The sequence below is a fragment of the Copadichromis virginalis genome, linkage group LG18 (assembly GCF_057382275.1).
Source record: "Copadichromis virginalis isolate Kocher_CV1m ecotype Utaka linkage group LG18, C_Virginalis_male_GT1.1, whole genome shotgun sequence".
In the NCBI taxonomy this organism is placed as follows: Eukaryota; Metazoa; Chordata; class Actinopteri; order Cichliformes; family Cichlidae; genus Copadichromis; species Copadichromis virginalis.
The window spans coordinates 297,036-316,185 of record NC_140635.1 but is presented as its reverse complement, the minus strand read 5'-3'; the positions used below and the strand labels follow the sequence as shown (position 1 = coordinate 316,185).

Here is a 19,150-nt window from a genome sequence, read left to right as displayed (position 1 = left end):
CTCTTTCAATGATGAGGATGTAACATCCTGGACAGGGAGGAATGCTGGCTTGAGGGTGGAGTCAAGGAGGCTATTTACGTGAAAAGGGAAAGACCATCTCTGAATCGAGGAAGTGAATGGCATGTCATGGCCATTGACCAAAGGTCATGACAATTTGTATGTTGTTAACGCCATAACCACATTAACGTGGCAAATCCCTGTTAGCGAGTTATCGCGGATCGGCCCGTGCGTGGGGCTGCACGGCGTCAACGCGTTATTGTGGTTAGATCATTAATGTGTTGATAGTGACTATACACAGTGCAGGTAGAACACAGTTTCCCCCTCCTGAGTCACCTGACGATTTGCCAGAATCTCTCTGAAAGTCTTTTTCCATGGCCTCTCCAAACTCCTGCTACACAAGTTTTTGCTTCTTCCACTGCCTGAGCTGCATTACGCTTGGCCTGGTACGTATCAGCTGCCACAAATTCCACAGGCTAACTGAGCCCGATAGGATTCCTTTTGCAGCCTGGTGGCTCCCTTCATCTCTGGTGTCTACAATTTGGTTTGGGGGTTACCACCATGACAGGCACCAACCACGTTGTGGCCACAGCTCAGTGCAGTGGCTTTGGCAATGGAGGTGCTGAACATGGTCCATTCAGACTCAATGTCCCCAGTCTCCTTCAGAATACTGCCGGAGGTATATGTCGAAGATCTCACGGGCCTGGGCCTCTGCAAGGCGTTCACTCACTATATGAGTTTGTCTAGCGTCCTCCCCTGCCGCCTGATTGAACTCACTACCAGGTGGTGATCAGTTGATGGCTCAGCAGCTCTCTTTACCAAAGTGTCCAGAACATATGGCCTTAGGTCTAATAATACGATTACAAAATTGATCATCGACCTGCAGCCAAGAGTGCCCTGGTGCCTGGTGCACTTATGGATACCTTCACTTTGTTTGTTATGGACAAGCTGTGATTTGCACAGAAGTTCAACATCAAAAATACCACTCAGGTTCAGATCCAGGAGGCCGTTCCTCCCGATCTAGAGTCATTTCTTTATCCAGAGTTGCACTAACTCAGGCTTCTTTCAAGACAGATGTGACATGTCCCAACTGCTAGTCTTGGTAGCTGAGGATTGGTCAGACAGGGCCTCCGCTACTGGCTGCAGCCTGACACCCAGCTCCTACGGCACTTCCTGCAGTTGGTGGGTCTACAAGAGGACGGGCCCATGTCCCTTTTGTCGGGTTGTGCCCCGCCAGGCCCCATGAACTAAGGCCCAGCCACCAGACCCTTGCCCTCAGGCACCATCCAAAGGCCTGCCTTCAGGGTGAGACCCCAGTAACCCTATCCAGGGCAGGGTAAACTGTTCCCTTAATGGTATACTACCATTGGGGCCCTGCAAGGGGACATAAGCCCACCTGACAAAATAACCCCTAGGATCCCTGGGACACACAAACCCTTCCACCATGATAAGGTAGCGATTCATGGAGGGGAAACAAATTAGGCATAATATCAGAAAGTATATTTAAAAAGAAAGCTCTTGAAAGAGCCATGTTGGGTGTTTTGAAGCTTTTCCTAATGGCATGTAAATCAATTCCTGGAATCAGATACATTTCTAAAAGGTATATAAAAGGAAAGATGGGAAAAGGGAGGATATTCTAAAGTTAACCAGAAACTTGGGAAAAAATATCAATACCAGTGGAAAAGTACCTCCTCTTTTTCCTTCAGAGAGTTTGGATGGGAGAACTTTTCAGAGCTTCAGTGCAATGTAGGTTTCTCCACGGGGAACTAACTTGCTGGAGATCCTGAGGTGAAAAGCATAGAAACCACTTCCATATTTTCTGGTCTTGCCCACAAATCAGCACATACACAAGACATTAGAAAAAAACATTTAAAGTAACAATTCTGTTATCATTTGATACCCTGTACTTAGTTTCCAAATTTCCAACTCTGGAGGGTGATAAGAAGTATTTGTTAGTAGCCGGTAAGAAAGCACTCAACAGGAAGTAACTAATTAAATCTCCCCTTCAACTGAAGTCTGGGTTGATGTGATTTACAATATTTATGTGATGTGAGAAGCTGACTCTTATTTTGAGACAGGAGTTGGAAAAAAAATCACACTCATCTGGAAACCCTGAACTCACTACACCAGATCCTCTAAGATTTGAATTTTAATAAATAAATAAATTTATTAAAATGAACAGATAATTTTCTTATCTCGAGTAAAATGCTAGTCACTATTCTCCACTGGTTTATTAGTTTTGTTTTCGTCTTTCCTTCTCTGTTTTGTTACGCTAATGATAATTATGGACCAAAAGTGCATTCAACTCAATTGTAACACTTATATTTTCTGAAAGAAAACTTGAATAACACACATCTATCTATCTCCTAGACTTCAGGAAACACAGCCTGCCTCTCCATATCAATGTCACTGGGGTGAAAAGAGCTTATGGCCACACATTCCTTGACATTCACATGTCATGGACCCCTGAGGTGGATGTAAATGCCACAGTGACAATGGGCCAAGCAGTGGCATTATTTCTTCAGGGTGTTTAGGAAGGAACCGGCTGCTTCATCACTAAAGCCTACAGAGGACTGGTGGAGAGCGTTGTCATTACTAGCGCCATTGTATGTTATGAAAAACACCACTCAAGCATAGAAGGCTCTCAAGAGAGTCATAAAGGCTACAGAGAGAATTATAAGAGCTAATCCTCCATCAATTGACTCAACATACACACAACTCTGCAAGAAAAGAGCCCAAAACATCATCAGAGACAGTTATCATCAGGGGTCACACGTCCTCAGACCAAAACAATCATGGATCGCATGCAGCTCGAGATGCAGGAGAGTGGACGTGCTGATCACGAGACGCTCTCACAACTGCTTCTTTCCTACTACAGTCAGACTGATGGCAAAAACTAAATAAGGACTAACACAAAATCTAAGTTACTCAGTGTGATATATATTTCAATGTGCAAACCCTGTGAAAATGGTCAGGTACAAGGCACTAGAATAAAAATGCAGCAGCTAATGTCTAATGGGACTATGGGTCAGAGTCCCATTGAAATTAAAGTTATGGCTATATCTGCATTCATTAAAAAAATAATCATCTACTTTACATCTAAGATGACTGCTGAGTTGTACACGTTGCTTCTTCAGGGACCTGACCGATTCTATAGACTACAGTCAAATGAAGGCAAAATGCCCCCCAAAAGTCCAACAGTTTGACTAGAAGGTTTCTAATCTAGTGGTTTTTTTTTCTTTGATTGTTTATTTTAAAACTTCCCCTTGAAGTTACATTGAAGCAGTGCAGGTGCTTCAATCAGAAAACTGAAACAGTTTGATCAGCTGTGACTGGTCATCTTTGTGCAGACGACACTGTATTCTCATTTCCTTCCATGAAACCACATGTCTGCCTGATAACATGCTGTGTTGCACAACCTTGTACTGAGGTTAGAGTGGGGAGGGGCAAACTTTAATTCATCATTCGCTACCTGTCCAAGCAGGCTGCAGATACCGGCTTTGTCGCTGACTGGTCTGCTGATTTTGGTTCAGTGTCAGCCAACGGAGAAGATGCTTCAGGAGCTGAGGAACCTGCTATCCCTGGAGGTCCGACTGTGGGGCAGGAAGGGGCACAAGAAGGGGTGCAGGGTGAGACTCGGGGCTGGCCCCAGGGAGAAGGGATTCAGCCAGGTGGAGAATCAACAGCAATCACCCGGGACAGTGAAATCACACCAGCTGAAGATGAGGTTAGCTGCTGGGAATCTCAACCTAACTCCAACCTTCATTCCTCCCTGTGCTGTGGAGAGGATGATAGTACAGGGCAGGCAGATTCAGGGGCAGATGAATTAAGGAAGGAAGATCGCAGAAAGTCTACCCCGGGACTTATATTCACCAATGAGTACGGTGAACAAATTGAGGAAATTGCAGAGGACAGAGGAGACAAATGGTCCAGGTCTCCTGAAGGGTCAGGATCTGAATATGAAACTGCTGAGGAGTGGGGTGATGGTGGTCAGGGAGGAGGCTGGGCAAGTGCTGATGATGAGCTTTCATATGATGATCGAACCCAAGAGAAGAGCCAGAAGGTTCAGGCAGGTGGAGCTGTCCCAGGAGATTGTCCTCAAACAAGAGAAGTTGTTTCCGATTGTTCTAGTATTGCAGCCAAAAGAAACAGAAATAATTCATCCGAAGCAGTGCCAGAGAGACCAGATGTTTATCAAGATCACTGTGAAACTGAAGGAGAAACAGATGAAAGAGTTTATTTCTCTGAAACACAGGGAGGTGCGTTTGATTTTGATCTTATCTCAGAAAAACAGGGAGGAGGTGCGTTTGATTCCGATCTACTTGCAGAAACTTGTGGAGGAGGTGCGTTTGATTCCGATCCTTTTGCAGAAACACAGGGAGGAGGTGCATTTGATTCCGATCCTTTTGCGGAAACACACGGAGGAGGTGCGTTTGATTCAGATCTTATTGCGGAAACAAAGGGAGGAGGTGCGTTTGATTCCGATCCTTTTGCAATAACTCAGGGAGGAGGTGCGTTTGATTCTGATCCTTTTGAAGAAAAACTGGGAGGAGGTGCGTTTGATTCTGATCCTTTTGCAGAAACACAGGGAGGAGGTGCGTTTGATTCAGATCTTATTGCGGAAACAAAGGGAGGAGGTGCGTTTGATTCCGATCCTTTTGCAGAAACAAAGGGAGGGGGTGCGTGTGATTCAGATCTTATTGCGGAAACAAAGGGAGGAGGTGCGTTTGATTCCGATCCTTTTGCAATAACTCAGGGAGGAGGTGCGTTTGATTCTGATCCTTTTGAAGAAAAACTGGGAGGAGGTGCGTTTGATTCTGATCCTTTTGCAGAAACACAGGGAGGAGGTGCGTTTGATTCCGATCCTTTTGCAGAAACACAGGGAGGAGGTGCGTTTGATTCTGATCCTTCTGAAGAAAAACAGGGAGGAGGTGTGTTTGATTCAGATCCTTTTGCACAATCACATTGTGGAGACAAAATGGGTGGTTTTGAATTTGATCCATTTGCTGAGACTTCAAAGAAAGCTGAGGCTGTGTTAACTGGGGATAGAAAGAGTGGGTGGGATTTTTCCAACAGTTTCTCAGCCATCTCTTCAGGGACCGGGGCTCCTGCTTCCAGCAATACCTCCTGGCAGGAAGGTAGTGGCAGCAAAAATTCTGCATCCATCTGTGGAACAGCAGCAGCAGGAAATAAAGAAGTAAACAATCCCCGAATTCACAAAGAACCAGAAAATTCAGACATGTCCGAAGATGAGGCGGCAAACCGGAGATTTGGAAAGTTGTACCAAGAGCTAGATACAGAAAAGGAAGAGGTACTTGACTCCCTTCCTTTTGTAGTTGAATGGTAGATTAGAAAAGAATAGAAACAAATTTCAAACAGACCTTTCCTGTCTACCACCCTCCCAGAGACTGAGAAACAGTGAAAGTCCTAAAACCTGGACCTCAGCCTGAGCTCCTCCTGCCTCTCCTTTTGCTTGCCTCCATCTCTTACTATCCTCTGCTTGTTCATTCCATGTTTACACCCATTTCAAAACGAGTCCATCTTGTTATTAGATTGGTCTTACTTGAAGGCTTCTAATATTATTAATACTAACATATATCTCTGGAATTCAATTTAGGTGACCAATACATTTAATGGATTTTCACAGGTAATTTTATTCTAAGCTTAAAGTAATTGGATCCAAAACACTGAAATGAATCGAGTTGTTGTGATTAGTGTCTGGGTTTTGGTAGAAGATCGTTCTTACTAAGTCAACTGAAAGTTTGGGTTTCACCAATGATTCGCTCTAATTCATTGTCATTTTTACTATTTTCTCTAGTTTCTACAAACAATTTTCAGACTTAGAGTAGAACAACGTAAAAAGATTAGAAGCAGGAAGGGGTCAATGCAGAGTTCAGAGATCACTGCCAGAGACTAGTGACTTTGAAAGTAGATGGCGAACCCAACAGCTTACTTCCACAAAGCCAAGAAGCCTTTATTGTCCAAGTAATGTTAGTCTCCTCTCCAAGTGTCTCTGTTCTATGTCACAACAATGTTTGATGAGAGTGTTCTGCAGATGTACTGAAAGTAAAGCAACAGCACTCCTGCTACATTTGAATTTTTCAAACGTAGCTCCTTAAACCTGCATTTGAGTTAAATCTGGAGATGGTTGCTTTCTCCAAAGATTCTAACCATAGCATGTTAGAGAAGAAATCTGAGAAAACTTTCACGGGGGGAAATTCTCTATGTATGATAACTCTGTTGAAATCATGGATCTCACACTTTAAGTGGCCTCATAGGACCATAATTTTTGAAGGTGCAGTTGCAGAACTTTGATTGCATCTTATCCTACATCCCCATCTCTTAAATATTTCCCTTTTATTTGTGAATGCTAAAAAATGATGCAATTCTCAGTCAGTCAGTTGTGACTTGTTTTTCTCTTTTTATTAAACACATGCACTCTTAAGGATCCATCATTTTTCGCAGATTTTGATAAGATGGTGAGTTTTATAAACATTTGTGTAAACCCCCCCCATCTTCCATCTAACTAAGTATCTACACACCTATTTACAGTTCTGTGAAAAACTGAATCCACCTCATTTTTCAGCAGCAGTAACCTGCTGTGATGCTTTCTGTGGGACTTTCTCTGTCACTGTGAAGGAGTTTATGTCCACTCACTTATGCACAGCCTTCTGAAGGTCCAACCACAGCATCTCACTCAGGTTGAGCTCTGGACTCTGACCAAACCATCGTAGTTGCTCCATTCGTTCCTGTTTCAGCCGTTCTGTTGGATGTTTGTGCTGCTGCTGATGGTCCGAGCTTCAGCTGTGGGACAGACGGCCTCACACTGACTCTAGAACACTTAGACAAGAGTTCACGGTGCACTAAGATCATTGTCCCTCCTCCACCGTGCTGACAGCTGCTCTCAGGTGTTTTTGCTGATATGCTGGGTTTGATTTTGTGCGTTATGGACAAACATCTCCACTTTGGTCTTGTCTGTCTGAAGGATACTGCTCCAGGAGGCTTTCTTTTTAGACAGAAGAAGCCTTCCCCGGCAGTCCTGCATGCTCAGGCTTTTTTTTAGTCATACTGTCATGAAGTTTAAGTTTAAACCTGCAAACTGAAGAGTCTGAGATGGAGCTCTTGTATTTTTTTGGAGTTTCCCACAGTAAATGATAAATGGACTTGTAGTTGCATACTGCTTTTGTGCTTTAGCTGACCACTGCAGGCTTTTTGCTTACAAGCCGTATTCACCATAGCTGGACTGGCCATCGGGCATACCGGGCATTTGCCTGGTGGGCCGATGTTTTTTTTTAAAGTTTTTTTTTATGCTGGCCGATGTGTAAAAATAAGTCGGTTGTTTGGTGGTGGCTATGGCGGAGCTTCCACAGAGTCAGCAGGTGGATGAGAGAAAGGGGAGGCAGGAGGAGGAGAGACCCGAGGCGGCTGCCGGTCCGAGTGTCAGGTGAACTGAACTTCAGGTAAGAAGTTATCACTGCAGTGTATTTGGGTCAGATATAAACCAAGTTTAGGTGGAGTTTTTTTGCGCTGTGCTGACTTTTTACAGTCAGTTACAATAACTCGTACTGCGTACTAGCTAGCATGATGGAGTTTATATACAGCTGGGTGGGTGCTATGATGTTACTGATAAGGAATTGTATTTTACTCATAAGGTTAGTTAGTAGAGTTGCCAACCATCCCGTAAAAACGGAATCATCTCGTATTCAGAGAAAATATTACGTGTTTCGTGTTGAGCTGAAAAGGAACAGTTTGTCCCGGACTTCAGCTAGAATGGAAAAATGACACAAAGCTGGAGTTATTCTGTGTCTTCACGCTGTCAGCTGTTTCTTCTCTCATTCTCTCGCCCTCCCTCTCCTGTTGCTACTTCAATCATGAAACTGATCAATGATCAGCTGATCGTCTCTTTTTTTGTTTATCGCCCACTTTGCGCCAGAAAGAGGAAACCAGCGGATGTCGTGCTAAACAACAGCAGCACGTTTAAGCTTGATCAGCTGTTGTTAGAATTTATTTAATATTAGTTTCTAGTATCAGCTGATGTTTGCTGGAGCCACAGCTGTAAAGCTGCTGGTCATGATGTCGGTTTCGATATGTGGTGAGAGGGAAACATGAAGATGAAACCAGGAGATGAACAGGTGATGGAGAAACAGGTTTACCTTTTAGGTGACATGAATGAGTTGAAGGGAAGTTATGAGCTGTTTCTGAGAGACAAATAACACCAGGATCCTTTTCTAAGTAGCTGACAGCTGGTAACTGTGCAGGGGCGGATCTAGCAAAGCTTTGCCAGGGGGCCAGGTAGGGCATTAACAGGGAGAGGAGGACACAAAGAAGCACTTTCTTATTCTCATTTAAAATGTCTCACTTTAATATATAATGATCAGAATCTTAAAGACCAAAGTTTTTATCTGATCTAAAATGTATAGAAATCATACATATACCAACAAGACTGTACATCACTGTCACAACAGTGTTTGTTTTCATTCAAAGGCTTTATGGCTTTAATACCCGGTGGGCCGGTCTCTAGTCAAAATGCTCGGGCTGATTTTTTTGTCCCAGTCCAGCCCTGTTATCCACCCACTCACACACACATTCATTAAAGTGGGTTTTTTGTTTGTTTGTTTGTTTGTTTTAAAAGCCAAAATCCCTTGTTAAACACTGTAATGCATGCATTGGAGGAAAATTCAGTATCTTGGCCAGGGATACTTTGACATTAAGGCTGAAATAGCTGTGGAATCGTCCATTGACCTCCAGACTGCTAGACAACCCACTGAACCACAGCCATCCTATGATCTAACGTTGGGGTGGGGTAAATTTGCTGTGATGTCCACGCCAGGGAAGATTGTGTCATTGTGTTAACATACACCAGAATGGTGCAAACCAGCAAATTTCCAGAAGATCTGCTCTTACAGAGGTGCTCACACTTGATAAGCAACCATAACTGGTGCATTTTCTTCAGCATCTGGCTGCTATGGAACCTCCTAATTCCTTAATTAAGGGTGTACTTAGTTTTTCACAGAGCTGCATATGTATGTACTTATCACCTACATAGGTAACTACGTACTTTTTTTTTTACATCATGTAAATATATGATATCAGTCCTGAGATGTATTTATTTCTGCCAGTGAAAAGTGTTAGACTGACCTAAAGCCTAACTTGTAATCATATAACTGTTTAAATGCTGGGAGCTCATATTATGAATTCTGTGGCGTTTAATGAACATCATACTAAATATTGTGAAATGAAGTGGGACATTTAAAGTTAAATGCCATCTTTCTCTGAAAAAGAATGAAGGAAACAGTGAATCAAATGACGCTCTGGAAGCTGCAGAGGCCCAAGCTGCAGGCTCAAGAGAGCCTGCAGCAGAAGACAAACCTCCATCTCTCACTACTGGAGGAGAGCAAGATGAGTGCCCACCTCTTTTTGCTGGAGAGGAACCTGTATCTTCAACTGCAGGAGCAGAGATGGAGGAACCTCCAGCTCCCCCTGCTGGTGAGGTGGAAGAATCTGGAGCTGCTCCAGCTGGTCAGGACGATACAGACACACATTCAGACAGCCTGAAGGAGGAAAAGCCTGCTGTGAGTGGATAACCTTGTAAAAATGCTGCCTTTTGTGATAACCTAATCATCATCTCATCAATATCATCACTGTGACCTCCATCTCATCGTATCATCATCATCACTGAATGAGAAAATCATTGAACTCCACACTGGAGATGTGTCAGTGTGGAAATCATTCTTCTGTTTTCAGCCTGTATCCAGTGCGCATGAAATGTCTTTTTGTGTAAGGATTTTAACCCTTTGCCCTTCTCATTTCATGCCAACAAACCCATACCCCAATCTTTACCCTACCCCATCCACTTTATGACACAAAATGAACTCAATCTCATAAAACACTGCTGCTTTTTGAAACAAAACAAAAACAAAAGCCTTTTCAATTAGCATCACTGAGTTTAAATCGTTATATTCTACTGTTTTCCCAAAAAGTTGACTATGTCCATAGCGTTTCCAGTGGGATGACAATAAAATGTTTCTCCCACTGAAAACGTCCAGATGAACAGAATCAACTTTTTGGATTTTCTTACCTGGATGATTGAGCAGGTGTCAACGCAAAATCTATTTTATTTTCCCAAAGTCAACAGTGGTATCTCCAGGCTCAGAACAGGCAGAGGTCAGTGAGGTAGGATACTCCACTTCTTCTGTTTGTTTGCTTTCACTGTCATTTTTACTGTTTATCGGCAACAATTATTGAACAACATAGGTGTGAATGTGAGTGCGAATGCTTGTCTGCATCTGTGTGTTAGCCCTGGGACAGACTGGCGACCTGTGCAGGGTGTACCCTGCCTCTCACTTGAAGACAGCTGGAATAGGCTCCAGCCCCCCCATGACCCTGAAGAGGATGGATGAAGTGTTGAAATGAAATGATGAGAATGAATGCAGCTCTCTGAAAGAGACCTTGAAGAATAATGGTTTGACCCCTACGTTGGTCGTTTTTTGAAACAAAATTCATTTTTTTCTGTGATTTTACACATGCTGAATTCAGGGTGGTGGTCACTGTTTCATATCTCTTTTCTCACATGTGAACAGGGAGGTCAAAGTTCTAATTTTACAAGAGCAAAAGTTATTATTAAATGTTTGTTCAAACATTCAATGGCCACACAAATGTTCTCAAATGGAAATGATTTCTGTCTGTAAACAGATTCCTCCTGCTGAACAGGCCAAAACTTCTCCCAGTGAAGCAGCTTCATCGGTGAGTCTAGCATCATCACTTTAGATTCAGAAGAAATCATGAAACTTAACTCAATGCCCGTGTGTGTGTGTGAGAGAGAGTGGCTGAAATTGTCGTATCAGCGTGCTCTACAAACATACAAATTGTTCCTTAATTTAGATTGGACAATAAGATCTGATTGAAGTGCAGACTTTCAGCTTTCATTCAAGGGGTTTAACAAAAGTAATGCATTAACTGTTACACAACTTCCCATTTTCACTGGAGGAATTTGTCTAAACCAGGGGTCGGCAACCCGCGGCTCTTTAGTCCTTATTTTGCGGCTCCGGGTGGTTTGGGAAAATAAATTAGAAGTATTTAGCTGAAGTGTATTTTATTTGTGTTTAGTTCTTTTTAACTTGTAGTTCTAAATTGGAAGATTACTGTGATTTTGAAATATAAAAATAAAATTATATCGTATTATTTTTTCATCGCTCAAAATAAGCGTCACACTCGCGGAAGCCGGTGTACCCGCCGAAACGCTGTGCATTTATCGAGACTTTCAACCCCAGGTGGGCCAGTTATGGATCTTCGGATCCACATTATGTCAGCAGCTGTTCTCCACCGTGAACTACGTTAAAAACAAACACCGCTCACGCCTCACAGATGACAGCTTACAGTCCTGCGTGAAGATGAAAGCCTCGTTTTGCAGACGCTGTGCGCAGAGGTTCAGGACCACAAGTCTCATTGTAAACATATCACAGCAGACCCGACGATGCTTGCATGAACAAGCTTTTCAGCATCTCTTTATTGACCGCTTTTCACACACGGTTGCTGTACACATACAGCCGGCTGTAGCTTTGCAGCTCACAGCCCGACACACACCAACACAACAGCAGAGAGAGCACAGACTTTAAGGCGGCGAGGCGTGATTGCGGGTGCCGCTCAGGTGCGTCCGACTTCCATGCAGCGGCACTGCAGACCACGCCCCGCCACACACATTAACCAGCTAAAATACATATTTAGGTAGAATTTTGCAAATATCCATTTTTCATTTTTAGCAGCATAGTACTTTTTTCCAGTTATTTTTTAAAAGTCAGGTCAAGGCTCCAAAAGCACAAAGGCGATATGAGGGTGGCTCACAGCAGCTTTTGTCTGCTGGATCATTTTAGTTCAGCGTCTTTCCTTTGGTTATATTTCTTTAAGAGTTCAAAATGTGTTAATTACATAAATAAAAGGTAATTTTCTCTGTAGCACTTCGTGGATTTCATAAGCAACACACCTTAGTTGCTCCGTGGATTCTTTTAAAAAGCAGTTAAAAACTTTTCTTTTCAAACAAGCCTTTTGTTGTACGTATTTTATATTCTTTACATTATTTACATTTGATCTTTTACATTGTGTATAATGTCTATTGATTGTATTGTTTATTTTAATATTTGTGTGCAGCGCTTTGTGACTGCCTGTCTGTGAAAAGCGCTTAATGAATAAACTTTACTTACTTACTTTAGTTGTTCACACAAAGCATAAAGGTAAAAATAACAACATATACAGTGTTATCTTCACTTTAGATTTCAAAAAGTATTCCCAGCTCCCAGTGTTTTCTTTTGCGTGGAAACCGGGTCCAAGTGGCTCTTTGGGTGTTAAAGGTTGCAGACCCCTGGTCTAAACCAAGGCTCAAAACTGAAAAACTGACATAATTTCAGATATAAGAATTGTTTTTAATACTTGAAAGCAAATCATTTGCAGTTGGTAACGGCCTGTAGAACCATTACACTAGAATGTTGTTTGCTTTTTGAGATGCTCTGCGGGTCTTTACTGCAGCACAATCAGCTGCTGCTTGTTTGTGGCTCTCTGCCTTCTGTTTTGAATTTATTAACTGTAAAAGTGCCCTGCTGGGCTGAGATCAGCTAAGTCTTTCAGCCATAGAAAAATATTGCGAAATTAAGTGAGACATTTCATTTTGCAAGATGCTCTGCAGCAGTAACCTGCTGTGATGCTGTAAATATGAAATGAAAGTTTTTAGATGTGATCACTAAATGCTCAATGTCCTCTGCAGGAAAATATGCCAATCCCTTCTGTTGTGATTGAGCCTGCCTCAAGTAACGAAGGTGATGATGACCGAGATGCTGACATCATCTCTCCCACTGCAATCAGTGACAATGGGGTGACAACTGAAAACCAGAACATCAAGCATATCAGTCCTTCTGGGGGAGCGTCTGGACTTCCTGATGATTTCCTTTACAAGGTGAGGCTTCTTAGTAAAAGCAAATATTTTATGCTATCAATTGAGGAGGAAAAAGACTTTTCTAATGAACTGTTAAAATGTGGAGTCTAATGTCTGTAAACTATGATGGATACCTGCAGGTGGAGACCATACACGACTTTGAGGCTGCAAATTCAGATGAACTTGACCTGAAGAGAGGCGATGTGGTTTTGGTGGTTCCCACTGCCTCAGTGGAAGATCAGGTGATAATAGCTGGTCACACAGAAATGTAATAAATAAAAGTTCTTCACCAACATGACAAACAACATCTTAACAGGATTGTTCTGATGTTTTTGTGTGTTTGCTGCAGGATGCTGGCTGGCTCACAGGGATCAAGGAAAGCGACTGGTTAACATTTGGAGCTGGTGCTCAAAAAGGACTTTTCCCAGAAAACTTTACTCAACATTTGGAGTAAGATGTTCCCTGACATGGCAAAATGATAAGTAGAAACATGAGTAATCTGTGTCCCAGCCATTGAATCAGCATGTAGCCATTCCTTTTCTTGTACGTTGTACCTGCTGCAGCTGTCTGCTGGACAAACAATAAAGTTTCTCTGGCAGGTGAAACTGTACTAAAATGAAATGTTATTGTTAAAAAAAAAAGGAAAAAAAGAAGAGAGAGAGTAGTACTCTTCCGAGTTCCCCTGATGATTTAAGCATGGTGTGGTAGTATGTTCCACCCTCCTGTGGAAGTAAGATATGCCTTTTGTTTAAATAGAAATTATATATAAAACAATAATAACTCAACAACAAAAAGCTTGAAGTGACCAGGTGAAAACAAAGGAAAAAGATAAAACTGTCTTTGCACTGTGTGGTAATCATTTTGTTTTGCTATGAAAGACTACAGAAACTTTAATGCTGTGATTTGTTTGTGAGTGCAACATGAAACTTGGGTTTCTTTTTTCTGACACGTTGTAACTGTAACTCTTGAATCACTGTTGATGTTTTCTGTGTTATCATTATTGGGTGTGTGGTGATTGATCTTTCATTTGTAATATGTGATGATGAACTAACTCACTGACCCGTGTTGCTTTGGTTCTGCTAAGGGGATACTGATGTTTATTGTCTGGGTTTTGGCACACAAAGTAGTGCAAATGCTGCATGAAAATCCTAAATATTCAAAGTACATATACTAAAGATGACAAATAAAGAATTTCTTGTGTGTTACGCATAGATTTGTGTATGGCATATCATCTGAAAATTTGGTTACAAGAAAAAAAAAAAGCAAATAAGGAAATTTTTTGTCAGCGGTTTAAGTGTTTCATCAAATAGAAGGTATTAACAAACCAGTCTGCAATTATTTTTTTAGGCTTCAGAAAAATTACTCTTATACTCTAGAAAATGTAAACCTTCATCAAACTGGTTTTGATAGCCAGGTGAAGCCTCCCAGTAGACCTTTATGTGATGCACACAGCCTTGAGATAATATTGGTGTAATGAATTAAATAGTAAATTCCATGTTTGATATTGTATATGGTTCTATGCTAATAAAATAAATAATAAAATATTAATGTTTCAATCAAGTAATTGGACCAAATGGTATCTTTAATGTTTAGAAATCAGTCAAAAGATAAAAAAGGGTATGCTATTAGAATTATGTTTTAATTATTCTTTAAAGATTTAAATGGTTTACATTAGGCTATAGCCAGCTCTAAAACGGGGTTCACTGGAAATGACTGAATAACCCTAACGCCTAGAATCCACAAATTCTGTGGCATCCTGGTAGCAGCATGCACCTGCCTGCCAAGTTTGGGCCAAAATGTGAGTTTTTAGGGGTTAAGTATTGTCATGTCTAGGGTTCAGGTGATAACAGGCCACCAGGGGCCTGACTGCACTGTCCATCAATGGGGGCCGAGGAGCCTCTGCCCGGCGGTTCCAAAAATTACCCATGTCTAGGGTGTAAGAGCTAGTGGGCTGTCGCGACGTTTCGGCATAGAAGTGCCTTCCTCAGGCGAGCCCAGTTAAATATGAGGTCTTCCTTTATACAGGCTTTCTTTTACAGGTAAGTATTTTTTTCTTTATTTCCTTTATACAGGCTTTTTCTTTACAGGTAAGTATTTTCCTTTCTTTAGGTTTTTTCTCTGGTAAGTATTTTCCCCTCTTGTTTCTTTCCTTTATACAGGCTTTTTTTTAAACAGGTAAGTTTTTTTAGGGTTTTTCCTCCGCTCTTTTCTCTTTTTTTAAGGTTTTTTAATTTTTAATTAACCCCCCCTGGTTAGGAGAAGGTAAGATGAGGACTCGATTGCCGAAGGCAGGGTTAGGGGAAATCAAAGTTGGGAGCACGGTCCCCGAAGGGTCCCCGAAGGGGGCCGTGCTCCAATGCACAGACCATACCTGCTCCCTTCTCAGGCGTCCAGGACCCCACCAGTGGGGTTTCAAACTCGTGTCCAATCAGATTGGCAAATGGTTAGGCTTAGGGCAGGAGGCCAATTATTCTGGGGGTCACTGAGGTTAGGGTTAGGGCCAATTTCAAGGCCAGGATGCTCCCTTGTGAGACCTGAAAAAGGCGAGGTCCCCAGTGCAGTGACAAAATGTCCATAAGTACACACATGAAAGTAATGGAATGTTAACTATATACACGTTGTTGTATTAATACCTCCTATAACCCTTTTCGTTGAGGCCATTTGGATAAACTGTATTTAGTTTAGCTATCCAAATCCTCTCAGCTCTCCATCTCTGTTGTGTTGTCCACCTTGAGTTGATTTGAATGGCTGTAGCTGTGACAGAATCCCAGCCATGCAATAAAAAGTGTTTGACAAGGTGAGTGTGAGTGTTCTTTTTCCGTGTGATGTTGTACCTGTGTTGAGTGAATCTGGTGAGCAGTGTGTTACCAGTTTCTCCCACATACTGGATCCCACATCTCTTGCATGCAATCAAATATATACAGTTTTTGGACCTCGGGGTCCCTTTACACAATGACAGAAAAACCTGACCATTGGAGTGGCTTCGCACCAACCTATGATGTTGGAAAAATTGCCCTTGATGTCTCTGTCTAGGCACAGAGAGAGGTGTGATTTGCGCTCGAATGAGGAGATCACCCAGATTTTTATGCCTCCTGAAGGCAGCAATCACTCTGTGAGTATGGAGTGTCTGGACATCTCGAGACAGGTTTTGAAAATTGTTCTTAATAGCCCTGACCAATTTGCAGGTGCAAGGGGCATAAGTGATGACCACTGGAAGTAAAGGGGAAACATCAATTGGCTTTGTCAGCAGAAATGATTTGAAGCACCTCCTTAGGAAAGACCACTGGTACCCTCTAGTGGAGAGAGCAGAGAATAGGGTTTTGACAGCAGTTCCAAAATCAGATTTTTGTGTGCAGATTCTGTGGAATCTAAGCAGTTGGGATTTGACAATTCCTGCAAATGTGTGTTTGGGATGAAAGCTTGTTTTAAATAGTAGGGCGTGAGTGTCTGTGGGTTTAAAGAATACCTTTATGTCCAATTTGTGGTCATTTATGAAATTTGTGCCCTTAAAGGTGGTTGTGTCAAGGAAATCAATAGAGGTCTTACTGATGGTTGATTTAAGCTTAATAGAAGCATTGTGGTCATTTAAAATTTTAAGAAACATCTCAAAGTCCTGCTCAGAATGTTGCCAGACACCCCATATGTCGTCCAAAAAGCGATAATAATGCAGCGGCTTCTTTATGCATTTATCTAGTGCAGCAGTTTCCCACTCTGCCATGAAGATGTTTGCATATGCTGGGGCAAACTTTTTCCCCATAGCCGTCCCCTTGATTTGTAAATAGAAGTCACCATTGAATTCAAAATCGTTCCTTGTGAGGTTTATTTCTAAAAGTTGTAGTAATTCTTTTTCTGGCCTTTTCTTATCCGGGTATCTTTGAAAGACTCTCTTAATGGAGTCAATGCCTTCACCAATGTCAATGTTTGTGTAAAGGCTGTCAATGTCTATGGAAAACAGAAAAGCATCAATGGGGACTTCTATTTGCTTCACTTTATCCACAAAATCATATGTATCTTTGATATAGCTTGCATGTTTTGTGGATAAAGGAGTCAGGAAATAGTCCAGGTATTCAGCTGTATAATACGTCTCACTATCACAGTCTGAAACGATTGGTCGCCCTGGGGGCACCTGAAAGGGGACACTCCATTTCGCCGGATCCTTGTGGATCTTAGGCAGCATGTAAAAAAGCCTTCCTCTTGGCTCAGCGGAGCCCAGTAAATAGGTCTTTTGTTTTAGGTTTATAAATTACTTTTGGTTCAAATTATTAATAATCTTTTCCACTAGTGGTACTGTTTCGTGGTAAATGGGTTTTTTTAGTTTCAAATAGTATGTTTTGTCGTTCAATTGTCTGTAGCCTTCCTCCAAATACTGTTCTCTATCCAAAATTATGACTGCGCTTCCTTTGTCTGCTGGTTTAATGATAATTTGTTTGTTTCCTTTCAATTCTGTTAGGGCCTTTATCTCTTCTACTGTCAAATTGGACTTAAGTCGTCCTACATTAAAGTGGTTTTGAAAATATTCATTATCTGTTTTGATCAAATTAAGAATTTGGGATGGAAGCTGAGCATTGGGTGGTGACCAGTATGATTTTGGAGTGAAGGGCTGAGATCGAGTCTCATTTTTATCTCCATAAAAGGCAGCCAATTTGATCCTCCTATGGTACTGCTGGATGTCATATTTACACTGTAATTTTAGATTTTTGTTATAGCCTTTTGTGGGGATAAAAGTCAGGCCTCTATTCAGTAGGGTCCGCTGAGCAATGGAAGGACGGAATTTTTTGGACAAGTTCATAACACCATTTACAACATGTAAATCACTTGACCCCTCCTGTTTATGGCTTATGGGGATTCCCCATTTACATACTGCTCCCAGTGCTGAAGCATTGCCTCTGCAGTTTCATGTGACCAGTGAACGTCATCATCTTCTGTGGAGAAGCTGTCTGGGGTGAGGGCTGGAATGTGCTCTTTTAAACCTGCAATGAACGTGTTCATGTACAGTAAAGTGTCCTGTTCAATCTGAGGAAGAGCAGAAGAAAAGTTAATCTCAGGTACATAAATGTCTGCCTCAGGGAATTTCTCCCGGGCTGCCTTTAGGACTCTCTTCAGTTCTAGAACAGGCACATTTTTGTCTCTCTGGGACCTGTTATTAATGCCAAATGACAGGATCAGACTTGTCACCGTAGTGTCAGAAGTGGCCTTCTGCAGGATGTTTTCTGCATGCCACCATTTGGCACCTGGGAAACTGTCAATCTGCAGGCAATCGGCCGCAAAAGGAGGCAATTTGCTGACATTAGAATCGCCAACGATGAGACAGGGGTCCCTGACATGTAGATGCCAGTCTGTTAGTTTCCTGTACGTGTTGGGATGTCTAGTCGGGGTCCGCACCTGCTGTCCCGGTGAGGTTGGTGAAGAAGGAAGAGATGGTGGAGGAGGTGGTGATCCTTCTGTTGTCTGAACCTGGAGTCGAGTTTGCACACAGGAGTTGAGTCTGTCTAAATCGCTGCGAGGTGGGCCCAGGTGAGAAGCTGTTTGTGGTTTCAACACCTTCACAGGGCCAATGCGCCTTGCCTTAACGGGGGTGGATTCCCCCTGTGTGAGGTCCAGCACCTCAGCGTGTGACACCTGATCAGGTTGTGGCGTTTGGGTAGAGGGGGAAAGTGGTCGTGTCTGGCATGTTGTCTCTTGGAGCGAGGCAAAGAGTCTGCACACTCTCTGGTCTTTCGGAGTCTCCAGATTTGGCTCCGTTAGTTGTAAAGGCTCCAGAGGAGGGGAAGGTGTCGGTTCCCTCTCCGGCTGCTGCTCCTTCTCACCGAAGGGCGACCAGTCCCCCGCGACGTGGTCCGTCATTGGGTTAGGGGTTAGGGTTTGGGTGTGGGGAAAGAATAGGCCCGGCTATGCCGGAACCTAGGTGCACGGTCCATCCATGGGACTGGTATTGGTGCCCCCTGATCAAAAAATTACCCTAAGCGGGTGTAGTGCACTGTGGTGGGCCATTCGCGACGTTTCGGCTTCTCTTGAGCCTTCCTCAGGCTGGCCCACCCGCTTTTGTGTTCTGTTTCGCCACTCTTGGCCTTTTATACTTTTCTTTTTCCTTTCTGTTTTTCTTAACTTTTTCTGTTTCTTAGTTTTTTCTTTACTCTCAGTTTTTTCTGCTTTAGCTCTCCCTTTTTCAAACTTTTTCTGTTCTTTGTTCTTTCTGTTTTTCTTTCTCTTTCTCTTTGTACTTCTGTTTGT

At 42.5% G+C, this 19,150-nt stretch overlaps 1 protein-coding gene across 7 annotated transcripts in view; it reads left to right on the top strand.

Annotated features, from left to right (window-relative positions):
• Positions 1-14,483, top strand: part of amph (amphiphysin) — a 49,282-nt gene extending 34,799 nt beyond the window's left edge. For 2 of the 7 annotated variants that reach the window (XM_085438760.1, XM_085438759.1), the window contains exons 15-22: positions 3,482-3,724; positions 6,444-6,476; positions 9,279-9,569; positions 10,126-10,170; positions 10,690-10,740; positions 12,752-12,940; positions 13,060-13,161; positions 13,269-14,483. In XM_085438760.1, the coding sequence (XP_085294886.1) occupies positions 3,482-3,724; positions 6,444-6,476; positions 9,279-9,569; positions 10,126-10,170; positions 10,690-10,740; positions 12,752-12,940; positions 13,060-13,161; positions 13,269-13,373 (1,059 nt within the window). In that variant the 3' untranslated portion in view covers positions 13,374-14,483. Of the gene's footprint in view, positions 1-3,481; positions 5,309-6,443; positions 6,477-9,278; positions 9,570-10,125; positions 10,171-10,689; positions 10,741-12,751; positions 12,941-13,059; positions 13,162-13,268 lie in introns of all 7 variants that reach the window. The other 5 variants (XM_085438758.1, XM_085438761.1, XM_085438762.1 and 2 more) reach the window with 5 other exon arrangements.
• The last annotated feature ends 4,667 nt before the right edge of the window (positions 14,484-19,150 follow it).